Source organism: Apostichopus japonicus, chromosome 8 (genome assembly GCF_037975245.1).
Source record: "Apostichopus japonicus isolate 1M-3 chromosome 8, ASM3797524v1, whole genome shotgun sequence".
NCBI classification, from domain to species: Eukaryota; Metazoa; Echinodermata; class Holothuroidea; order Aspidochirotida; family Stichopodidae; genus Apostichopus; species Apostichopus japonicus.
In genome coordinates, this window is record NC_092568.1 from 12,420,221 (window position 1) to 12,433,726 (window position 13,506).

Genomic DNA, 13,506 nt, shown 5'->3' on the forward strand with positions numbered 1-13,506 from the left:
CTCGGAACAATCGCCAACGCGTATAGCTTACTTAGAGGACCCCCCGGATGCGATAACCGAAAATGAATGTTGTATCTCTGTTTTTCCCTAAACAGCTCTTTCCTATACGTTGCACTATTAAGTCAGACACGTAGACAGACTCCTTGCTGTGAGAATGAGAGAAAAAAAATGAACGAACATCCTTTTTGATTACTTTTCATGTCAGGATATAGGCAAGCCCCTTTCTTTGTGGCGAAGGTAGGATGCGGCGGCGTCGAGGGAAGGGTAGAAAAATTAATAAAAGAATAAATTTGCTGATTAAGCTTGTGGTTTCCTATCATGCTTGTGTAGGCCTTTTCATTTTTAATGGCGAATAAGTATACATTGTTGAAATAATTTCTTTTGGTATGTAAATTAAGTCAAGACAAACTTCGAAGAAAAAATGCAAAATTTGAACTTTTGAGATAAACATGTTGACGATTTTTATGTCCCGTCCGGGCCACCCGAGTAGCATCAACAAAAGTAAAAATTGTCTGGTGAAGATACCTAATTCTAGTCGCCAGCTTTCTCCATCCCTTCCCCTCTCCGTCCCGTAAATGATTCCATTTGGCGTTCCATATTTAACCAAAGCAGTGTGACAACTGGATTGCATCATTTGTGATCACTGATCTTGTACACTTAGTGTACAGATCAGTGTTTGTGATTCACAACATTTACAAACAATTCACACACATTACTATCGCTATGTAACGTAGCTGCAGTATAGAACACTACAGAAGCGGCGGTCAGTGTAATCCACACGAAGTTATGAAGTCAAAACGTGTTCTCCTTAAACAAGCACTAAGACGATTTATCGATGAGGGAAAGACTTACTTATGTAGGCTCACATACACATGTGCTTTCAAAGTTGTAGTAAACATTAATAAATAATTATACGTCCTACTGTAGAGTAGGCTAGTGTAGCGCTTAGCACACTGGTCCTCATGTTAGGCCTAAGGTCTAGGCTAGGCCTAACCAGCCTTTGCCAACACGTTAAACTTTATTTGAGAGGCTATGACTGGGTTCTAGCAATATACAGTAAGATGACTCAGACTGCCGCAAATACATATTGAAATGCTCAATTGAGACTGACCCATTTTAGGCATGAAAGCTTACATTATAGATCACCTTTCGCAGACATTACCAATCAACCTAGGCCTTCCCTGTTACTTGTTACTGTTAGTATCATCACACAAATTATGTTACAGGGGCTCAAACTCCACTGTTTGTTTAGGAAATGTTGTTTGGCATCATAGGGTTAAGTGACTTAATTTGGTTTATTGAATTTTGTTTAAACTTTGCCCAAGGGTTGTTAGAGGAAGTGTGAGTTAGCTTCAACACACGTGTACTGTACATGTGACAATTTAAAAAAAAAATTTTTTAATATTGTTAGCTTACATTGAGATATATTTCTGCTTGATACATAAATATTCATGTTTTAACTAACAGGACACAATGAAATCGAGGAAAGTGTCAATTGCAGCATACCATGAATACACCCTCCTCGTCATCAAGTGGTAGAATGCCAGTCCCGAGAAGAGGAATAATCTCCTTTCTCCAGAACACCATTAATCCATCCTTGCCCAGGTCCTCTTTTCGCTGCAACCCAAATGTTCCTAGACTTCTTGTTCCAAGCAGACCATCCTCATGGCAGCCAGATTATCATTTCTACCGACCGTATCAATCCACTCGTGAACTACAAATTGTGAATGTTGCACATGGATATCCAAGAGTTGCAGTGAGTGATAATTACATGGCAAGTGTGAAGAGGACTTTTGAGCAGATTTTCAGTGAAGAGAATGGGAAGGAGAAAAAATTTAAGCCAAACAGTGATTCATCTTCTGTTGATAAATTTCACAATGAAAGAAGAGGAGAAGAACATAAAGGGAATAAAGGTAAAGATAAATTCTTTCCCACATTCTTCTACTTTCACAGTTGATTTTGCACCAAAGTTCATGAAAGAACAGCTTAACCAGAGTTTATTTATTTATTGAACATTGAAGGGTATACTCGGTTAGCGTAAAGCTTATCCCCCAAAGGCCCTGAAAAATACAAAAAAAAACAAGAAGAACAAAAAATAATGTAATCATAATAAAAATACTATAGAATGCAAAAAGTAAACAATAAGACAACGAGGAAAAAGGAACAAAAATAAATACAAAATTGACCATGGCATAAAATACAAGATGGAACAATCAGTGAATTGAAATTAAGAGCATAAGAAATTAGTTTAAGTCCTGGATAAAGCATATATAGGTAATTAAAAGTTGGCATTCTTACACTCCTTTGAGAACTGGAGTAATGTACAGGTGAGGCATTTCCAAGAAAAACAGTTCAGAGGTAATACTTGTAAAAATAAATTAAGTAAATATAAAGTTTATATAAAGTAAATATAGTGCAATTATGTTGCATGGTTTTGGAAAATGTATCTGTTTCATATGTCAGATCTCTACAATATCAGAGCCAATGTACAATGTTTGCTTATTAGAATCATGTTGGCCATTGTTATTGATAGTACCCTGTTCATCTGCTTGCTTTGTGTCCATGCTAAGTACTTGTTTGTCTTAGAATAAGTACTTAGAATTAGCATGAACAAAGAAAAGAAACAAAAGTCAATACTGTACACTTTTTTTTAGAACCAAGAACTGGATCAATTATTTTGCAGTCAGTAGAATTAGCTCTTGAGAGAGTTCCAGTATAGTAGTTATAGAGTCTGGTAGATCTAAACACAAACAACAATTATGGATACTTAATAGGTGCTGATGAGTGTGATGTTATTGTTCCATATAATCTGGACAGTAATCTGTACCTTTATTTTAATATCAGTTTTTTATTAAATTTTGGGAAACTCTTGATTTCAGACCTATCAACATTCAAAAGGAAGTGGAGACATGTAGAATCCAAGGATGCTGCCAAGAGGAATCTAAAGGATTTTCAATTTTCTGTTCTCTGCTATAATGTACTTGCTCAGGGACTGCTAGATGGCAACAGTTATTTATATAAACAGGTGCACCCACAATTCTTAGACTGGAATTTCAGAAAGGCAAACCTCCTGCAGGAAATGCGATGTCTGAACAGTGATGTAAGTACTGCATATTCATTGGGCATTGCTCAAACTGGAAGCAGTGCTTTGATAATGATTTTATATGAGAGTACTGTATACAAAATTACTTTACAATTAATGAATGTATGTAAGCGTACATGTAAACATTGCAGGCCAACTTTTTCTATGATAATCTGGTCATCCAAGGTGACCAATTTTCGTTTGGGCGACCAAAATCAGCTTTAGTGATCGTTCCACAGACAACTACATGTTTAACATCAAATTCAGATTGCATTCTTTCTAAATATAAAGATTACATCTTAGTGTAAAGGAGCTACTTGTAAGAACTTTGCTCATATTTCTCATCAAATAAATAATTAATGCCAATGGTTTAACTTACTCACTTTTATCTATTTTTCTTTGGTCTTAGATCATATGTCTGCAAGAGGTGGAAAGTGAACATTACCAAAATTTCTTTCAACCTTCATTGGCTAAGAATGGTCAGTATCTATCTATAGTGTTGTAGTAACAAGAAAAGACAATACATTGATCGACAGTATTTAAGTTTGGAAAACATTCTCTCATAATATTCAGTAATTTTCTTTTCTACAAAGTCTGCAATGCAACTCCACCATCCAAGATACAAGTTCCATGTTTATCTCCAAGTCTGTCATTTAAGGGCAAACCTCGCCCACCCAGATCTCAAATTTACTACATTGATAGGTGAAAACAAAGTCCATCTGAATATCTGACCTCATTCTATGAATTGTCATTTAGAAAATCTTGAGTGACAAATCATCACAGGAACCTGATATTTTTTCTCTATAAATATGCAAATCAAATTAGTTCCTAAACAGATCAACGCCATGGAAAAAAAATAACATAATCTTCATACAGTCTGGACTTCATAGCTCACAACAAATCTGGAATTTAATGTGGAAAAAATTTGTAAAAAGAAATGACTTTGTAACACCACATACCATAAACTTTAAGACATGTAGTTCTATTAATTACAAATGTCTGTAGCAACTATACACATTTTTGCTTTAATTTTTTTCCACATCCACCAGCAACAGTAGTGTGAAGTATTTGTCTTAGATGTAAAGCACCACATTGTCCATTACTGTCGCATGTTCTGACTAGGTTGTGATTCAATGAATTGCTGGCTATTAATCCAATCACAGACAAGAGATGCTTTTGATAGATTGGCTGGGTATATAGATGTAGTCATTAGGAACCATACAGTGACAAACTCCCCCCTTTTGCATCTCTGAGCTTTCTCTTTGCTCAAGTTCATTGTTCTGTTTGTATTGTTAGTTTGTTTTTTTGTATTTGTATGACACAGAGACAGCAGTACCTGCCTAAATTTTTTTTATTTTTTTTTTTATACCAAGAAATGTGCTTTTATATTGTTTGTTAAATGTTTTTTTTATAGTAATGGTCTTGTTTTTTCCCAAATCTTCCAGGATACACCGGCATCTACAAAAAGAGAACCGGTAACAAGTCAGACGGTTGTGCGATTTTCTTCAAAAGCAATAAATTCCAGCTAGTGGTCAGTAGAGTTGTATCCTACTACAGGAGACATATACCTCTGTTAGACAGGGATAACGTAGGCATCATCGTATTGTTAAAGTCTGTGGACGAACCCCAACTGAACCTCTGTGTGGCCACCACACACCTCTTATTCAACCCACGACGTGGCGACATCAAACTCGCTCAGTTGGGAGTCTTTCTCGCCGAAATTGATCAGGTCAGTCATTATCGATTGGAAGACGGGACCTTCGCTCGATGTCCCGTCGTTCTCTGTGGAGATATGAACAGCGTTCCGCAGAGTCCTCTCTCGGAGTTTATACAGAAGGGCACGTTGGACTTCAAAGATATACCTTGTGGAGATATTTCTGGGCAGACGGAGGGCCGAAGAGGTGCTGTGAGGTTCTTAAATAGACCTGCAATACCCCAAGCTTTGAAAATTACCAAAGACTGCCAATATATGAGTGCTTTAGAAGAACGGGGGGAAGGAAGATCAAAACAAGAGGAAAGTAAGTCGGCCGAGAAGTCCCAGGGAGAAAGGGAAGAAAAGAACGAAGATGGGGAAGAAGGTGAGATTGCTTTGAAGAATTTTGATATGTTAAGAATGATAAGCAGTTGTTACAGGAAGATCAGAGTACATGTGTTTAGGAGACAGGTAAGTCTCGTCATCAGTAGATACCCAAACCAGTAAGTTTGGAATATTCAATGAAAAACGTAAATCTGAACATATTCCAAGTATTGTTTTAAGACCATTTTATTGTGTCGCCATTGTGGATTGTTTATGGTTACACCTGTTGAGAGATGGTTTGTTTCAAACTGAGTCCCTCTAAGCCAGGGGTGGGCAACCTTTTTGAATGAATGGGCCAAATATAAGGGGTGAAAAATTGACTGGGCCGCACCTAACCAACGACCTGCTGTTGATTTCAAACCTTTGATTCTGAGGAATTTCAAGCAATAGGTGTGTGTACTTAATCTGTATTCACAAAAACGTAATGTCAATACAGTACAGTTGATAATTAATGGGGATAGTAGGCCTACCTGACAGCATCATTAGTGACAATAAATTCTAAGCAGCTAGCACGTTTTTTGTAATGATGTAAAATAGATTGATATTTTTTCTTTTTCTGGAGACATCTCACGGCTGCAAAAAAATCACTGGCGGGCTGCATGTGGCCCGCGGGCCGTAGGTTGCCCACCCCTGCTCTAAGCTGTAGTTTATAGGTACTCACACCATCTGAATCACAAAATTTAATTCGGGGAGATAGAAAGATGTGCAAAAAGTCAACAGCTTGTCAACATTGAGTTACTCACGAAGCTTTCAACATGAAATATTATGTATGGAGCATACAGTATCAGGGTGAAATATATATTGAATGTTCTAAGTGTAGGAGGAGGAAGCACTGTTTGGCTGTGTTGCAGTGATTGTGTAACATATATGTGTTATGATGTTTTCAAGTTCTGTCACAGCTAAGTGAAAGTGTTTGTTAGCCTCTACATGAACTCATACTTGTTAGGTTTAGCTTCATGGATCATTACATAAACTGAAAGCATAAGACCAATGAAACGTAAGAAAAAAAGTTTTAAAAACTTTTTCTGCAAAAAATTATTTACCTAGCAATGCATAGCAGAATGCACACATATTGCTTTACCAGTGCAGTGATGTATATATAATTCTTTTTAATGCACAGATATCGTATTACATAAGAGAAAAAAATTCAGAATCTTCAAAAAGTTTCTGTGCCACAAATTTTGAACACTGAATGATTTCCCTAATACTCAATATAAATTCAATATAAATCTCATAGAGGCGAACCATCAGCATCATGTGAGGTGTCACTATGAAACATGTGTCTGTACGTCATGTATATGTACTCTAATGACAAAAGTGACCATGTAATGTAAAGTAATTTAATTTGAGCATGAGGAAGTAAGTTTACAGTTTGCAGATTAAAGATACAGGGAGGGGTTATAATTTAGTTGTTTCCTGTTGTTGAGGCATCAAGGAGGTTGGGACTAAATTAATGTTGATATAATTGCTGCATGGGGACTTTCAAAATGTTATTCTTTTTTATTTTGTGACAACAAAAGTACCATTTTCTGTAGATCTATCAAAGGTTATTGCTGCCAAACAAGTATCTGTAGAGTGTAGTACACAAAATAAAAAAATTACAAGTGTTCTGTCTTGCATACATTTCATTCCTAATACTTTTGACGATAGAACTGTAATTTAATTGAAGCATTTTTCAAAATAGTTTGCTGCCAATTTTAATACAATGATGAGACTATTAAATATTAAATTAAATATTATTAAATATAAAATATATGATGATACTATTAAAAGTAATGTGTGAAATTAGGGGGAAAACATCATCCTGTTGTGAAATGAACGAAGATATTGGTTATTTTTGGTTGATTTCTCTCTATTTTAGAGGAGGAAGAGCCCTGGAAAGAGGTTGCGTCGTCCAATGGAAGAGGACGAAGTGAGATAATCAGACACCCCTTCTCTTTTTCGTCTGTGTATTCCTTAGACAGAGACAACAGAGAAATAACATCAAATCACTCACGGACTAACTGCATGGTAGACTACATCTACTATTCGTCATCTTCAAATTGGCCATCCGTTAAAACGAGAGGTGGCTTAGAACTTCTATCGACCCTGCGACTCTTTACGGACGACGAAGCAACAGCGATGGGCGGCCTCCCAAACAGAATTTGGTCGTCCGATCATTTTTCGTTGATGGCGTGCTTCTCGCTAAATTGATCAAAGTTGGATCTCGAGTCTAGGTGGAAGCGATTAACACATACTGATAGGCCTAACATTTTCTACCGGACAGACTCCCAAATAGTTTGGTCTTCCAATCAATTTTCATTGGTTTGTTAAATGAATAAGTTTTCTTTCACACACGTATTAGCTTTTCTAAAACATCTGATTAAAATCTTCAGCCATTAGCTCATCCACATGAGATTACTTTCATTGTTAAGAGTTTGTGCAAAGAAGTCTACATTGGAATAGCAGTGTGAGATGTCAAATAAAATATTGTTCTTTATGCCCTTTCGGCCGACTGTACTGGATTGTGTACGCTTCTTTTTTTAGGCTGAAGTGGAATCCTCAACTTCCAGGGACTTAAGAAACGTCCCAATCTAGAAACTTCCATGCTACTAAATTTGCAGTTATCAATGCGGAAGTTCAATTCAATTAACTTGGAGTTAATGACGCGTGACGAGGTTGCCTTACAATTACCGGTGTGAAGATAAAACAATTCAAGTTGAAACTTAGAAAATATGTTGAATTTCCAGTCAACCAAAGGGAATACTTTTATCTCCAAATGTCATTAAGTAGTCGCAATATAATTTTTGGCATGCTGAACTCTTGTGTGTACTGTAGCCTAATTTGCATAACAATATGGATGATTTTATTATTGTAATCAAGTAAATTACAGAACAATGTGCTATTTGCATGGATAACAAGACAAGTAGCTTACGTGAGAAATGGTAGTATGAAATACTAACAGCTGCCTTTAAAGGGATGTTGCAGTGGCTGAAGTATATGAATCCAATAAAACAGCTGGAAATTTCTGCATCTTAAGGTCATAGCAAATTTGTATGGCAAAACATATGGATTTAAAAAATTTGGTTGTATTTTATGAATGCATCTTGCAAAAAGCAGGGTGTGTGATGATTTGTTTCTCTTTTAAATATTTCATTCACTTATTCACAGAGGAAAATAATATTTCTACTAAAAAGTTGTATTTTGATGAAACTGTCGACACAGAGACCTACAGCTATGCAAACATCCTAAATGTATCAGGTTTCAAAGACAAATCACCAAAAACATAATAGAAAATTAAGCTTATAATTAAGCACTTACAGTGATCAACTCCAGGGAAGAAACCAAGATTAAGCCAGTTAAAATAGGTTCCAGTCAATCAACTATGTCTTGAGTAATGGGCAAGATATTAAGATGGGGAAGGGGTGGGGTGGGGGGTTCTACTCACAGTGTGGCCACCGAACTACCCCTTTATGTATGTCACCTTGCAATCTTTGTATTTCATATGTCATCTTTGTAGAATATTTTATTTCTCATTTTTTGGGGGTACATTGGTTTCCTTCTGTCATTGATCCACGTTATGTGAGCACCCAAGGATTCTCATGTTTGAATGATACAGGTTATATAAGTAGATCCCTCAGAAAAATTTAAAACCTGTAAGAATTCTACCAATATTAATCGACGTAGCCTTGCTGCCCACAGAGCAGGTTTAAGTCATCTTTTACTTATCATATCATTTCTGCTTTGTCTCCTGCATATCATTGTTTACTATGTATGAAGATGACTAACAGTAGTTTCAATTCATATTACAAAATATGTATATGAAAATTGCAATTTAAAATTAACGACACATTTTTGGTTTCGATGATAATAGTAACCTTTGCATTCATGATTGCGAATATGTGTATGTATGTGTGTGTGAGGGGGTTTGTGACCCCTAGCTTGTAAACACGATATCTCAAGAAGGGAAGGTCAGACCAATTTCATAGTTGGTGTCTAGAAGTACCACATTGAGTACAAGAAGCATATTGTTTTTGGTGGAGGTCAAAGGTCATTTGGGGTCACCAGAGGTAAAATTGTGAAACCCTTGTAAACATGTACACCCTCACTATACATTACGTCAGATTCATGAAGAAAACTGCTACATCATAGAAACCACAATGCATTTTTGCATTCTGGTATTTCCTACTGCATGCACCACTGCTCATTTATTACAGAAATTAATATATGACGTTACTGTCATCTGTTGTTGCTTTTTATTTATATTTCATTTCTCTGCTAGATTTACTTACACTGTCATGTAAGACCCCCCCCCCCACACCATGGGATCCTTTGCCTCTAACTAGGTAAATTACCTCCAAAATCATGTATTTGAGTCAAGTAATGCCATGTTCATAATTCAGGACCTTAAGACAGCGTCCACTGAAACAAATCCTAGTACAAATTTCTTTTTGAAAGACAACAAGATTGACTGACGTCATCCTCTTTGTCACTGTACTGACATGTGTTTTTCTTATAGGATGCCCAAATCATTCAAGTTTTGTAAACTTGCAAATTTGTATTAAGCCTCCAAAGTTGAGCACTAAGCAGATATTCCAACTGCATCGCATTCCAACATGATACAAAGAAATATGTTTGAAGACCATTTGCCATTAACTATAACTTTTATTAAAAAGTTGCTAAATTTGGCAAAATCAGTTCATCTGCAAAGAGCCTGTCTAAACATTTGACACACGATACCAATGTCGGGCATTTGAACTAAACTGTGCAATGTTTGGTATCCATTGTATGAAGTAGTCTATGACTGGAATATATCATTGTTGACCCTGCAGGCTTAACTAGGCAGTCTTTCCATTTGTACAAATTGATATATGAATGGTAATTTTGCAGTTATTAAACAAGTAAATGAACAAACATTGTACTATTGAATGTTCTCACACATGTCAAATTAATTATTGTGGGAAGCTGGGGACATCAGGAACGGGAGGTGGGGTGGGGGGGGGGGAGAAAGGTGAAGAGGGTCTGAAGTCATTTAAGTACTGTTTCAATTATTATATCAGCTTAAACAGTGATGCACTGTTAGGTTATCATTATGTTACTAGTTCATGAAGAAGAAAAAAAGGGAGGGGTGAGGGTGGGGAGAATTGAAAGGAAGAAATAGATGAGACAGTTGTTAGTAGCTTCTCTATTTATTGCAACTCTTTGAGTAATACAGATACAAAATATTTCTTCTAACAACTGCTTCATTTCATTTTTGATGTTTAGTTTGCAAAAGCCTGTATGTCACTATTGTCAATGGAAAAAAAATGTTTTGAGATAATTATTATTATTACTATCATTATTATCATATTCATGAATAGCGTTAGCAAAACTTTATTATACTACAAAAAATTGAACAAAGGTATCTTTTGTATTAAATTGTCTGACAACAATGAATACCAGAAGAAAAGAATACCCATACTGTGAACTCTAATGATACAATTAAACAATAGTGCAAATGACAATGCAATTTGTCCATATCACAGCTGATTTGACATGGAAGTGGAAAATGTTCCACAGACTATATGAAGTTGAGTGGATAGTTCTCATTAGATTATGATCTCACTACTCCTCGTGATTGCATAACTGACAGCCTAAATCTAAAATTTGTAGAGCAGATTCACTAGGAGTCATTCTTACAGAACAACTTAACCTTTCGTTATTTGATCCAACTAAATTTGCTTTATCATATTTGATTATATGAAGCCTTTGACATGTGACTATACACTTGTATAAGTGGACATCTGTATAGAAAATGTCAGTAAGCATACCAGTGCTACATGCCTTGGCCCGTCCAACCATGAAATTATTACTCTATGGAAGTCTCAGTTTTGCTCTGGTGGAAAGTGCCATCTGTCGCAAGTGATCCAATATGTATGTACGTGTATACATATATATGTGTGTATATATATATATATATATATATATACATATATATATATATATATATGTATGTGTACTGTATATATATATATATGTATGTGTGTATATATATGTATATGTGTATATATATATATATATATATATGTATATACATATGTATATATACATATATATATATATATACATATATGCATATATGTATTTGAAATTGTAGTGAGTTGGAAAATCAGAACCTTGAAAAACTTCCAGCCTCCACCAGGATTTCGAACCCAGGTAGACTGCTTTAAATGCAGACACCCAAACCAACTAGGCTATGGACCCAAATTGAAATCCAGAGGTTCAAAAAAGTAAGGAGGGTCTTGATTACACTGTAGACTTATATATATATCTGTTGGGATGGCTGTCTTAGGAATATATGTGACCCAGAGATTTGAGGCTGAAAGGGTCATTTTGCACATTTTTTATAAAAATTTGAAGAATAAATTTGGTTCAGTATTAACACAATGCATTGCCAGTATTATTACAACTACGACTAGAAAGGATATGTACATGCAAGTATGGAACGATACAACAAGCTCACACGTAATACACCGCAGCTATAATCAACATACAAGTTTACCGCAAGACTACAGTTCAAAAAGATTCTTAATAGCTTTGAACAATTTTATAATACCACATCGAATCAAAATCTCTACCATTACCAGAATAATTGGATCCTTGCCCAAACATTGACTATAAATTATCTTTGATAATGAATACTTAACATATGTTTACACAAACCCATCTTCAATAGTTCCATCCTTAATATTACGCTAAAGCAGAAGTTAATGTCTGATAAAAATACTTTTAATGATAATATTGACAATGTCTAAAAATTTAACCAACAATAGGAGCATAAGATAGTCTCCTTGATTTTTGTTTTCACTACAGTACATGAATGTTTACTGGTTAAGTTAAATTACTTCCGTTAAGTTGAACAATTTTTTAATCCACACACATTTTCATTAAGTCATATATCCTAGCATGTAATTTGATACTGAAAGTAGCATATGCTATTAAAAAATCATAACAAAATGTGCACCTAAAACTGATACACTGATAAATCCTAGCACAATTACAATTAAGTAAACTTGAAGAAGGATACCACAGTCAAAATCTTTACAGGATTCCACCTTGTGGGGTTCAAGCAGCATAGTGCATTTATAGAACCTAGAAGAATACAGTTTAATGAAGTTAAAGTAGCATACCACAGTAATAAATCCTTACAGAATCCAATCTTTGTGAACTTAAAGTAGCATACTACATTGATAAATCCTAGCAGAACACAATTTAGTACACATAAAGTAGCATTTTGTATTAATAAATTCATCCTAACAGAATCTGATCTATGTGTACTTTAAGCTGCATACTATGCTCACAGGTCTTGGCGGAATAGTTTAGTGAACTTAAAAAAGCATATCACAACATATAATCCAATCTTTGTACACTGAAAGCAGCAAAGTACGTTGATAAGTCCTACCAGAATACAGTTGAACAAACTAAAACTTAAAACAAAATTAAAAGTAGCATACCACAGTTAATAACTGATTACACAATTCCATCACATGAAAGTTACAGCAAGATGCTGCATTAATAAATCCTTAAAAGAATTTCTGTGCATTTAGAGCACCATAGAAGCATACTACAGTACATTAATGAGTCGTAGCAGAATACCATGTTGTGAACTGAGATTGAGTGAACTTAAAATAGTATACTGCATTAATAACTCTAGTAAATCTTGGTCAAAATTAAAGTAGCATATACTGTAGCATTAAACCTAATCATATTTACTTGTTATGATCATAACAAGATACAGCTTACTAGCTTTTAAATTGTATTTACTTTCAAATAATGAAGACCATTTTGCTGGTATTTTCAATCATCGCATACCTGTATTTGGTTTAAAATGTAATTAATAATGATGTCAGTAATTCATCTGAATGACAAATTTTGTCAAAATGAAATAGATTTGTTAATAGACTTTTCTAATAACTTGAATTAATAAAATACGGATGGTGAATAACAGTTAAAGACAAAAGTAGCTTCACTGAAATACAGTAGGCTAGGCTGGATACATCTGCTATGAAAGTGTGGTAGGTCAACTATGACTGTTCCTCTGACAGGTTAAATGTTTTCACAGGATATTTCTACACCTGTTGTGACATTAATACAACACACAAACTGTACGTTATCAGAAATTCCGATTTGGTTATTTTACGTAGAGAGTACTTCCAATGCCTATTGAACTAGGCTGCCTAATGGTGCTGTTTACAGAACATGATACTTGTGTTGTGTCAAAGAATCCAACAGCCACATGATCATTTGGCTTTTAATTTAATTGACATATAACATATATATGTATTTTACATATATGGTAAAACTATCCTTACATGATTTGAATCCATTG

At 35.1% G+C, this 13,506-nt stretch overlaps 1 protein-coding gene across 1 annotated transcript; it reads left to right on the forward strand.

Moving 5' to 3' along the window:
* The first annotated feature begins 656 nt into the window (after positions 1–656).
* Positions 657–9,380, forward strand: LOC139970437 (protein angel homolog 2-like). Its single transcript, XM_071976096.1, has 6 exons — positions 657–856; positions 1,468–1,913; positions 2,880–3,100; positions 3,492–3,561; positions 4,528–5,160; positions 7,021–9,380. Exons 2-6 carry the CDS (start codon positions 1,508–1,510, stop codon positions 7,350–7,352), a joined length of 1,662 nt encoding a protein of 553 aa, XP_071832197.1. The 5' UTR covers positions 657–856; positions 1,468–1,507; the 3' UTR covers positions 7,353–9,380.
* The last annotated feature ends 4,126 nt before the right edge of the window (positions 9,381–13,506 follow it).

Excerpts from the sequence above, each read along its gene's own strand:
- LOC139970437 (XM_071976096.1), top strand. The coding sequence starts at position 1,508 with ATGAATACACCCTCCTCGTCATCAAGTGGTAGAATGCCAGTCCCGAGA. Across the intron at positions 3,101-3,491 it reads TGCGATGTCTGAACAGTGAT|ATCATATGTCTGCAAGAGGT; the intron begins GTAAGTACTGCA and ends CTTTGGTCTTAG. Across the intron at positions 5,161-7,020 it reads GAACGAAGATGGGGAAGAAG|AGGAGGAAGAGCCCTGGAAA; the intron begins GTGAGATTGCTT and ends TCTCTATTTTAG.